A 12,163-nucleotide genomic window follows, 5' to 3' on the forward strand; every position below is an offset into this window, starting at 1 on the left:
TCCTATTTTACAATGAAGAGAAAGAACACACACTCTTAAAATAATTTTAATTTCTTAGTTTATGTTTTTAATTTAAGAAATAATAAAATATGATTTAAATAATAAATAATTAAATTAAATATGATATGGCAACCTCATAAGCATATATCACGTACCATTTCATTTAAAGAATGTGTCATGCCATAAAAATTGAAGAATAAATGAAAGGGGTGTACCAAATGTTTGCAATTTTTAATATAGGAGACCAAAATTGCGCAAAAAAAAAAGGGGGGGGGGGGATCCAATTTGTTCATTTTCAAAATAGGGGGACCAAAATTGCACAAAACAATAGAGGGATTTAAATTGCACATTTTATAAAATAGAGAGATCGAAACTATATTTAAGCCCTTATTTTATACAATTTTTTTTGGAATCTTGTTAAGTTGTTATGTTAATTGGTAAGTATTAATTGTCTAGTATATTCTTAATTAATATCTGTCCATTAAAAAGTATTAATTTATAAGTTAAATTTAATATGATTTTGTGTTACAATTACAAACCACAAAAAAGTAAAAATTACTATAAAAGAAATGTAACAAAAATAACCAGTTTTTTTTTTTTAAAAACATAATCCCTAAACATGTTTATATCGATTTCCCTCCCCCCTTATTTTTTTTCCAGCTTTTCCTCTTCACTAATATATTAATTTACCAGTGCCATGTACGGATTAGTATTCACTAATAAAAATAGGGTTAAATATGTTTTCTCCCTTTAAATATCACAAATATTATTTTTAGTCTCTATAAAAATATTCAGCAACTTTTGGTCTCTAAAGTATTTTTTGTCATGATTTTTGGTTCATACTTTTCAGTCAACTCGTGCATATTATTTAATTTTTTTTTGTGTTCATGTTTAATACATTATAGAAATCTCTGTTACCAAAGTTTAATTTTTTTTAACAAGAGATGAATTAAATATGAATTTTTAGTTTTTTGCGCATAAAAATTCATTTTATATTAAAAATTTATAAATATATGGAAAATGTTGTGATAATATTATAAATATGAATATAAAATACCATTTAAAAATGTGAAAGTACACAATAGTTTGATTAAGAGTAGGATCAAAAGTTGTGATAGAAAATATCTGAGGACCAAAAATTGCCTAAAATTTTGATAGAGATTAAAAACAAAATTCAAGATATTTATAGAGACTAAAAACTTATTTAACAAATGATTTTTATAGTGTTATATAATTTTGTGTAAAATTTTTTTTTGCATGCACTAAAATCAAAACAAGGCGTAATTGCAGTACCGTTTTCATATTTAAGAAAAAAAAATAAAAATCATAGAAATGTTGAGAGATTTCCAAAACCTCAGTCAAAATTCAGAAATAGCATATTATTCCCGTCTTGATAAGAAAACAAGAGGTTAAAAGCAAGGGTCAAAAAAGTGGCACATCTTCTTGGGTTCACACAAGCTTTTCTTCTAATTTCAATGTTCACATCATAAGCATGCTGACTTATAACACAAACAAACAAACACACACCTTGACCTTTCTCTCTCCTTCACCGCGTACAATCCTTGACCCAAGCCAAATGTTAAAACACTTTTACTACTCCTAATCACACGTAAGTAACTTCACAAACCATTTTTGGATTTTCAATTTTCATTCAAAGAAAGACATGTCTCTTGCTTCATCTGATCACAACAACATCAAGGGAGTTCTTACTCATGGTGGACGATATGTTCAGTACAATATCTATGGTAACATCTTTCAAGTCTCCAGCAAGTATGTCCCTCCTATTCGTCCTGTTGGAAGAGGAGCTTATGGTATTGTCTGGTAAGGAAAAACAAATTATGAGGTTTTTTTTCTTTTTCTTTTGTTTGCTTGATTTGTTTCCTTTTTTAGTTATTTAGGCCATGTTTGTGAAAACAACTTAATTAAGGGGTTATAGCATACTAAAAAGAATAATTAGTTCTTGACATTTTCATATAAGGGACAAATCAATTCCTATGTTAATTTTGACTCATCATATTAGAGGCCTAATTTTTCTTTGTATAGAAATGTTAGGGATTAATTTGGATATAATATTTTGTGAATGACTGAATTGAGCTTATAGCATAAACTTTTACTCTCTTTGGTCCCTTTTATAAGACACCATTCATTTTTAGATTCATTGAATAACTGATGTATCTGGTCTATAACCAGATACTCTTTATAGGCCAGATACTTCAATTATTCAATAAGTCTAAAAAATAAATTCTCTCCTTTAAAAGTGACCGGAGGGAGGAGGGAGTATTATATAAGCACTTTTGCGTAAGCTATTTCTATCACAAAAGACAAAATAAACTCAAACTATTTTCATAGAACCTATAAAGTATAAACTGTATTCATAACTCATTAGTGTTTTTGGACTTATTTTAGTTTAGCTACCAGTATAAGGACACTTGCAAGACTGTTTAGGAGAGAGCTTATGAAAACCGCTTATGACATGTCAGCAAATTGTTTTCAGCATATTTCCATAAGCTCTCCATGATAACTTATATGATTTGACAAATATATCATATTTTGTAATAGAAATATCTTATAAATAACATATATGATACTCGCTTATCCTATAAATGCTTAATTAAGCTGTTTATCCAAATAGGGACTCATAATGAGGTTAGAAGTTGTTATATTGATCTTCTTGTAATGTTGTAGACGGCATTTCAGAATTTGTAATTTTTCTTCAGTACCTTTTGAAATGAGATTGATGGTATTATTAAGCTAAATGTACATGCTGAGCTAATTGTGATTCTTAAGTTTAAACATTTATTCTTTTTTATTATCAACTGAGTTTAATTGGAATAGGTTAACTGAAAGATAATCTAGTAGATTTGGACTTATGGTATTTATTCCGTTTTATCTAGTTTTACGTGTGTAGTTTTGTGTGTCAGTCAGATTATCTAGTTTAAAGTTTGTAATAGAGTTTAATTTACAATTTGCCTTGAGCTAGCCAACTGCCATAACCCGAAGTTTCCATTTTCCTTTTGGGGGCGTAAGTTCGCTCAAGCTGTTCACTGTCTTATTTACTGACCTGCAAGAATTTATCTTGTTATCTTCATTGTTCAAATGATAACCATCAAATGTGATTTCTTTTTATTCTTTTAGCATACTTGTAAATTCCGTTTTTTTTCCCTACTTAAGCAACTTTTGTTAAGGTAGTTATAAAATTTTTCCAAATCTGAACATGGTGATTGCAAGTGACCGTTTTAGAGAGAACAAAAAGATCGATCCTATAGTTTAAAGTTGAATTTAAAATGAGAAAGGATCATTGTTTCTGGTGATTTACAATTTGACACTATAAAGAACACAATCCTAAGGAAGGACTTGTTAAACTGAAGATAATATGTATCTGGTGGATGACGTTTTAAAATTTGGTGTGTTCAACGATAGCTTGTTTTTTCTCATTCAAGTGGATTTAGATTCTGTTATCAACAATGTTATTGACAACATTATTTTCTCATTTTCCTTCAGTGCTGCTGTAAATGCGGAGACACGGGAAGAAGTTGCAATTAAGAAGGTTGGCAATGCATTTGACAACAGAATCGATGCCAAAAGGACCTTACGAGAAATTAAACTTCTCCGGCACATGGATCATGAAAATGTAATTTTGAAAAACCTTTTACTTATATCATCACATTTAAACCTTGTTTCCATCATTTGCTGATTTCCTAGAACACATACTCGTCAGTTCTTGATTCATGAAAATTCCGTAATTGCATTTCAATTATACAATATTTATTAGAATTCAATTTCAAACAAGGATTTTTTACTTACCAGTTACTTCTCCAATGCAGGTGATAGCCCTTAAGGACATTATACGACCACCACAGATGGAAAATTTCAATGATGTGTACATTGTTTATGAGTTAATGGATACTGATCTGCATCAAATAATTCGTTCCAATCAACCATTGACTGATGATCATTGTCGGGTTAGCACTGGAACTATTTCTCAGTACTCAACATGCATTGATTTATATAGCAATTGATATTTAATTTGTGCTTAAACTGTCGTACAGCGACTGATAAGACATGTTTTTCCAGTATTTTCTATATCAGTTGTTACGAGGACTGAAATATGTACACTCAGTAAATGTTCTGCACCGTGATCTAAAGCCTAGCAACTTGCTACTCAATTCCAACTGTGATCTTAAGATTGGAGACTTTGGTCTAGCTAGAACCACGTCCGAAACCGATTTCATGACTGAGTATGTGGTTACTCGATGGTACCGAGCTCCAGAATTGCTTCTCAATTGTTCAGAATATACTGCCGCCATTGATATATGGTCTGTTGGTTGCATCCTTGGAGAAATCATGACAAGACAACCCCTATTTCCGGGAAAAGATTATGTTCATCAGCTCAGATTGATCACCGAGGTATTAGCTAGAGATGTTAAATGATTTTTTTTAAAACCATTTTTGAGTAATTAAAGTGGAACTATTGGCCCTTTTACAACTGTTCCGAAGACTCGGTACCTTGAGGTTGCAAGGCTAAGATATTACCACTGAGCCCTCAAGTGTGAGATGTTGAATGAAATATTTTTCTACTTACTTGCAAATTGCAACCCTGCTTTTGCCCATTTTTATCTTTCCTTTATAGATCAGAATGTTGGATCCATTGATTTTAGTTTGACAAGTTTTCTTTGATTTAAAAAGCTCATAGGTTCACCTGATGACACCAGCCTTGGATTTCTACGAAGTGATAATGCTCGTAGATATCTAAAACAGCTTCCTCAATATCCAAGGCAACAATTTGCTGCTAGGTTTCCCAACATGTCTTCTGGTGCAGTTGATTTGTTAGAGAAGATGCTTGTTTTTGATCCGACTAGGCGCATTACAGGTAAACTGACATGTTTTATCTTATCTTTTATTTTTCTTCGCAATCATTGTAATTTTATTTTAAAATAATTACCCTTCTAAGTTTCTATTGTTTTCTGACCGCTGCTATATAGTTGATGAGGCTCTACGCCACCAATACTTGGCACCTCTCCATGATATTAATGAGGAACCTGTTTGCTCTATACCTTTCAATTTTGATTTTGAGAAACCATCTTTCACTGAACAAGATATCAAGGATCTAATTTGGAGAGAAACTGTTAAGTTCAATCCTGGTCCACCTATTTATTGAGATTTTGTATTTTACATTCTATCTGTATAGTTAAATACTTCAGGATTGATTTACAATACTACTGGCAAATTAGTCTCCACTAAAATATGAAACATCATTGAATATATTGAGCACTATATTTATATTGACATTCTCATCTCACTTTTATTTTATTGCTCAATTAGAATGAATTTGTATAAGATAATCACAAGACTTGAAAAAGTTGATAAATATTTAGCTTTGAATCTTACATCATCATCAAGCCATCAAGTTCCATAGACTAGTAGAGAAAGAAATAAAACTGTTTAATTAAACTATAATTTGAAACACCATTCACTTATCAACTTTCACAAATGATTATGAGAAAGATCATTACTAAAAAGTAACCTACATAGACTAATACATCTCAACATATTTCATGCTGTAAGCACACTTCTTGAGCTCCAACTTATCAATAGGTAAACTCTCTTCCGGAAAATCACATGCTCCGATTTTCTCAGGACCTTGATCAGGCAACAGATCACAAGGCGGAGGCGTCACTCCGCTAGTCATCCCTTCAATATCAGTACATGTCCATGGCCTTTTCTTGGCCTTGACTGCCATCCCTAGTGTTACATTAGCAATACAAATTCCCTTAAAAGGATCATTGGAAATTCCTTCAAACTTTGCTGCTATGGTAACATTCTCAGCCACAACATCTCTATAGTTGATATTTGCAATCTCAGGCAAAGCATTAGGATCAAAGTGAGTATCAGCATGTGAATTATAATCACCTGTCATCTTAAATGCCCATTTCATAGTATGCATGGTAAATCTTTTCACATATATGTCCTTCACATACCCTCCTCTACCAACAGCTGTTTTGATTCTGACACCTGATTCTGTTTGGATGGCTGTGATGTCTTCAGCTCTAACATCTTGTATCCCTCCTGACATCTCACTTCCTAAGGCTATGGTTGCACTGAATGGTGAAATGCATGTTAGTCTTCTGATTACTAGTTGTTTTGTGGGCCATCCAAATTTTATGCCATACTCATCCCATCCACTCTTCACAGCAACACAGTCATCTCCAGAAACTATGTAACAGTCTTCAATTTTTACATTTGTGCAAGAATCTAACATGAACACAAAAGAAATGAGCATAATGTTTATCAGTCCAATCAATGGTTTTTTGGTTGCATTGTATCAAATGCTTGCTAATGTTAACTTTCATTTAGACCCTAGTGGAATAAACAATTTACGGTATCTTTGAGCTTAGCTCAGTTGGTACTTGGTAGGAACATCGCATTATATATATTCCCCTGAGCTTAGTTCAATTAGTAGGAACATCACTTTATATATGCAGGAGGTGGAGTTCGAACCCCGGACACTCCACTTATTCACCTCAAGGGTGAAATTTCTAGTCACTAGGCCACTTGACAATTTTTTTTTAATTAAACGCTATATCATAAACGTTTATCATATCTATGTTTATGTATTGTGTAAGCTATTTCTATAACAAAAGATAAAGTGTTTATGCTATAAGTGCTTAATTAAGTAACTTATCCAACCATGAACTATAAACTATTTTCATAAAATATCCTAGAGAGCTTATGTAAATAAGTTAAGATAGCTTATAGACATGTTACAAGTTGTTTTTATAAGCTCTCCTAAACAATCTCACAAGTGTTGATATTTGTAAATAAATTCAAATATGTTAATCTGAACATCCTCTTAATGCTCAAATAAGTCAAGTACTGACCTGGATTGATACCATCAGTGTTAGGAGATGTGACAGGAGCAATAATAGTGATGCCTTGCACAATAATGTTGCTGTATATAGTGTTGAAATTTTTGTTATTATATAGCCTTTGAAAGTACAAGAGGAACTAAGAGATGAAATGTGAATTTAAGAACATATCATAGTTACCTGCTGTAAACAGGATGAACATTCCATGATGGAGAATTGAGGAGAGTTAGATTTGAGATTTGAATGCTGTCCGAGAACATAAGTTCAATCAGGTATGGTCGAGTGTACTTCAACTTTTTTCTGTGAAACTGTTGCCACCAAAATGTACCTTGACCATCTATGGTGCCATTTTCCCCTGTTAACAAAAGGATCACAGTTGATTATTGATATCAAGATTTATCTAAATCTATATACACAATTTCTATTGTAGATTACTTATTATGAAGGTGGTCCACTGTCTACTATGGACTTGTTCCGAAAAATTGTCGAAAACGAAAGATCTTTTCATCTTTCGTTGTCCTTAACAAGTAGAAGCTCACAGTTCTTTCCATCTTTATGACCTAGGCGATGACGATGATCTAATCGATGACAGTTTTCATAAACAATGAGCAAATGATTAAATGAATGAGTTGAGTTTTAAGACACACATATGTGTTTTATCTTGTTTTTGTCCAATAGCAAGGACGACTGTGAACTTCTACTTTCGGAGATCAATTCAAACGATTTTTAAATATTGGTTCATAGTAGCTATTTTTAACCAAATACAACATCCAAAGTCAATTTTTGTCGCCACAGAGCTAATGACACTAAAACTTTTGAATACATGATACATGGTACTTGTATTTGTGATTTTCTTACAAATCACTCAAGTAGTTCTTTGAGTAACTTTTTTGTATGTTTTTTCCCCATACCTGTGATAATAACATCCGTGAGGTTAGTTCCAAATATGAGGCTTGTGAATCTTCCTGCTGGTGCATCTCTTCCTCTACCGTATGATGGTAAGGGTGCAATCACAGGCCACTCAGTTATATCCTAAATCATCATTTTATTAATACAATAATAATAATAATAATAATAATAATAATAATAAACAAAAAGTTAGTATCAAAGTTCATTCATCGGTTTTCGTAATTTTCTTTCCTTACACTTTCTCTTCGTAGAACTAAACGTAAAAGTCAGCACTCAGCAGTAGCACACATGAAAGTGCCAAAAAGTGGCACACTCAGAATAGTAAAGATAGAAACAGACAAAAATGTGATGGACCACACTATGGCATGATAGAGTTGGTGTGTGAATGTAGGAATAATAAAACTAAAGTGTGTCACGAAAAGTTGTTTTTTGGGAATCAAAGGTTTAAGAGCTTAAATATTGCTTTCATTAATTATTATTTTTTGTCAAGTAGTCTACTAACTAGAAATTTCATAAGTGGGATGACCGATGTTTAAATTTTGGTCACCTTCATATATATAATGCAATGTATCTACCAACTGAGCTAAACTCACGCGGCATATTGCTTTCATTAATTATTAAAGAATATATTGATATGTTTGATATTGTGTGTTTGGGATAACATAATTGATTTTGTACAATGTAAACATGATTTTAATGAAACAAGTGGTTCAACTTAAGTGATTGCTAATAAGTTCCACTTAACTATAAATTGTGTTGAGGAATCTAAATACAAACTTTAGTCGTAACAATCATCGATCAGTTCAGCCGAACTCTAAATTATCAGATCTAGAACATTTTGGTGAATTAGTCACCAAAAAAGAGTAGAAATTAATTAGATACCTGAGAAGCAAGAAGAACAGCATCTTTGTCCAAATAGAGAGTAAAATGACTTATAAGACTGAAACTACCAGTAAGCCATTTTCCTGCAGGAACATAGAGCTGAGAACCACCATCAGAACCATACTGACTTAGATGACTAATTGCAGATTGAAAAGCCTTTGTGTTAGATGTGTTTCCATCTCCAACACCACCAAAATCTGTCAATGAAGCACTGTGTGCTCTGCAGTTTATACCATTGTACTCAAATGAAGTTGTCACAATTTTGGCTTTTCTACTTTCAGCTCTTTCTGGACATACAAGTGTCACAAGAAAGAGAACAAAAATTATTTTAATTACCTGTAAAATCAACATAGTCATGAAAAAAATTGTTAAATAAATTATGTAAGTAGAAAAAATGTAGCAGAATTTGTCTAAGCATGTGCACTATTATAAGAACAGAATATGAGAATAATAGAGGGTAAGGATAAATAGTCTCAATTGTACCCTTATGTGAGTTTTCCACAAGAGCTTCATTCTAAGAAAATTAACTTTGGGATTTGAATTTGTTTTGGTATATTTGGAGAGTGAAGCTATGTCAAGTATTTATAGCTCAAGTTCTAGTTAAGGAGGGTGATAGGTCCATTGGTTCCTAAAAGTTGAAAAGGATAAACTTCACGAGCTTTTTGTCATTTTTAAAAGTAAATGTGCACAACATCTCTTATATATTAAGAAAGTATGTTTGTACCGAACTACCGATGGCTGGTTGGTTTAGTTGGTAAGGATTTGACTCATATTTCATGAAGATATACATTCAACTCCTATTGTTGGCGTAAAAACTTTGTTAGTGGATGATTTGTAATCTCTCTATTGTTGTTCTCTCAACCTCAAAAAAATTTTAAACTCTGTCGAGTCTTGAGATTCAACTCAACTTAATCTTCGACTTCTAAAGATAATTTATTAATATGAATTAGGTTTTAGACTTATAAGTATAAGTCCAAATTTTAAGATATATCAGAGTTTAATTTAAACTTAATGGACTACCCACTTATATAAACTCTTAAAATTATAAACCGTCCATTTCCATGTTGAGATCTTTGTTTTTCTTTTTTAATAATTGATGGAGTATTTTATCTCATATATTAAAGAATTGGCCAATATTCAATTCACTAAGCTTAGAAGTGTCTAATTTCGAAGTTGGAATCTTTAACAAACATTCCTAGTCCCAAATCCTACTCAATCAACCATCAAATTTGTGGTCCTATAAACTACTTTATAGTTTATACGATAAATATAATAAAATTTGGCATGTTGACTTTAAATATTCACATTTGGGTGCCTAGTTTCACCATCCTTGCTTCCACATTTGGGTGCCTAGAATTTCATTTTCCCCTCTACCCAAAAAACACAAAAAATCATCTTCCCATTATATTGCACACGATAGAAAAATCCTATATGAAGTGAGAACTAATTGTTGGGTTAATAATTGAAACTTGAAAGTAGGATTGAGTTTTTCATAATCAAAATTGAGGAAACATAAACATATATCACAGTTATTTTAAGCATAATTTAGAAGATAAAATTTGGAAATATATTATTGAAATTTATTATTTTTTATATGTATATAAAAACTAAAAAAATTTAAATGACATTCATTTTAAATAGGTGAGTATAAGTTTTTATCTTTTACTTTTGATAATCGAATGAAAATAAAGTATTATTTATTCATTTTCTCTACTCATAACAGAGTCAAGATCCTCTCCATTTTTTACGTGCTCAATTTCTTCTATTACCAAAGTTTTGAAATATAAACATAATAATATGACATTTGGTGGTGCAATTATTTTTTACACACTTCATAACTCTTCAAAATTATAATAATGGTGAAAATCCTAACTCCTCACAGTATCCCTCCTTTTTATTTGGTACAAAACTTCAATCCTTTTTTATGAGTAAACAGTTAAATACCCCTGAAATTTTAAAATTCGTCAAATACCCCCCTGAAATTTGGAAATAGACAAATACTCCCTGAAATTTTAAAAAGTCAATCAAATTGTCCCCTGGCATGGACTCTGGCTGGTAGTGTCAGGGGGCAATTTGATTTACTTTTTAAAATTTCAGGGGGTATTTGCCTATTTCCAAATTTCATGGAATATTTGACGAATTTTAAAATTTTAGGGGGTATTTACCAATCAAAAGCTAAGAATAAAAAATATATAAATATATTTTGTTTCTATAAGCATAACTTAATTTATAAAGATATTATATTTTATATGCAAGACCGGAGTTCGAACTAAGAATCTTTGATTTGTTGGCAGAGACATTACATTATATATGCAGTAAGCCAGAGTTCGAATCACGGTTATCCTATTTATTCACTTTAAATTTCTAACCACTAAACTACTTTGAAGGGAAAAAAAAATAAATTTATTCATATACACCATAAATTTTACCATAGTTGTAAAATGTATTGGGACCTACAGGTCACCAAAGGTTTCATTCATGGGAGTTCTCATCTCACCGTTCAGTATTAGGTCTCGTGAGTGCTCCCAACACAGTCCCACTACCTTTTTGCCGGCCCACCTCCTCACGGGTGGAGAAATCTTTGTACTGCTCTCATTCCCAATTCAATTCACACTCTTTTCCACTACTCGTGATCGTGACTAGAATCATTCCCACATTTTTTTTAGTTGTCTAATGATTACACTAATATATTTTAAAATTTAAGAAGTGTGGAGTCTTGAGTTTTAACTCGGGGATCATTACATATCGGCGTCTTAGCAAGGGACGGAACTAGAAAAAATTCTTGAGGGAGGACTTGAAAATAGAATAATACATCATTTATTCTCTTATTATTATTCAAAAGGCCTCGTAATTTTTTTGGGGCCCCTATTAGTCCTTGATATTGTTATATATACAATTTATTATTTCGTTAGTTATAATGAATCAAAATTAACTGAAAAAATAATTTTGAATTATTTTTATGACGCATCGAGTTGAGCCGCGAGAAAATCAGAAGAGACATAAGGAAATTGCTGACTACTTCCCATGAGGCATTATTTAAGGACTAAATATGGTAAAAAGTCTCGTAACTTGTGTATTTTTCTTTTTAAAGGCATAAATAAAATTTGTTTTAAAGTGAAAATTACTTTTTTTTTCTTCATTTACTAGTATTTTTAGACACTAGTTAGCCCGACCCTTAGTTCGTTTAGTATATATTTAATTTTATAAGATGAGTTGATATCAAATTACATCTGTGTAACATTTGGGTACCAAAGTTCCATAAATTGTTGAGGGCGGCTGCAACTCCCTTTTTAATATGCCTATTCATGGTCATAGCGTCTTGCAGCTACCAAGATAATTATACTAACGAGACATATTCACAAACCTTATCAATAGCATAAGTGATTGTTTTGTTTCTTTCTTTTTTTTTTGTTGACCAAATTACTTGTTATTTTAAATGAATTAATAAAAGAGAAAAAAAAAGCGCAAACTTTGTATTCTATCAAATTGTCTCACATTCATGATAT

The 12,163-nt window shown here is 31.5% G+C and overlaps 2 protein-coding genes across 2 annotated transcripts; one reads left to right on the plus strand and one right to left on the minus strand.

Annotated features, from left to right (window-relative positions):
* The first annotated feature begins 1,428 nt into the window (after positions 1-1,428).
* On the plus strand, positions 1,429-5,286 carry LOC123888835 (mitogen-activated protein kinase homolog MMK2-like). The gene is made up of 6 exons (XM_045938023.1): positions 1,429-1,821; positions 3,502-3,631; positions 3,825-3,962; positions 4,075-4,407; positions 4,687-4,870; positions 4,983-5,286. Exons 1-6 carry the CDS (start codon positions 1,664-1,666, stop codon positions 5,156-5,158), a joined length of 1,119 nt encoding a protein of 372 aa, XP_045793979.1. The 5' UTR covers positions 1,429-1,663; the 3' UTR covers positions 5,159-5,286.
* Positions 5,287-5,425: 139 nt separating this feature from the next.
* On the minus strand, positions 5,426-9,331 carry LOC123888834 (probable polygalacturonase). Its single transcript, XM_045938022.1, has 6 exons — positions 9,141-9,331; positions 8,658-8,993; positions 7,778-7,898; positions 7,047-7,221; positions 6,879-6,949; positions 5,426-6,252 (listed from the first exon to the last, which is right to left on the minus strand). The coding sequence occupies exons 1-6, from the start codon at positions 9,168-9,170 to the stop codon at positions 5,534-5,536; spliced, it is 1,452 nt and encodes a 483-aa protein (XP_045793978.1). The 5' UTR covers positions 9,171-9,331; the 3' UTR covers positions 5,426-5,533.
* Between the last annotated feature and the right edge of the window lie 2,832 nt (positions 9,332-12,163).

This window comes from Trifolium pratense, linkage group LG6 (assembly GCF_020283565.1).
Source record: "Trifolium pratense cultivar HEN17-A07 linkage group LG6, ARS_RC_1.1, whole genome shotgun sequence".
Classification (NCBI taxonomy): Eukaryota; Viridiplantae; Streptophyta; class Magnoliopsida; order Fabales; family Fabaceae; genus Trifolium; species Trifolium pratense.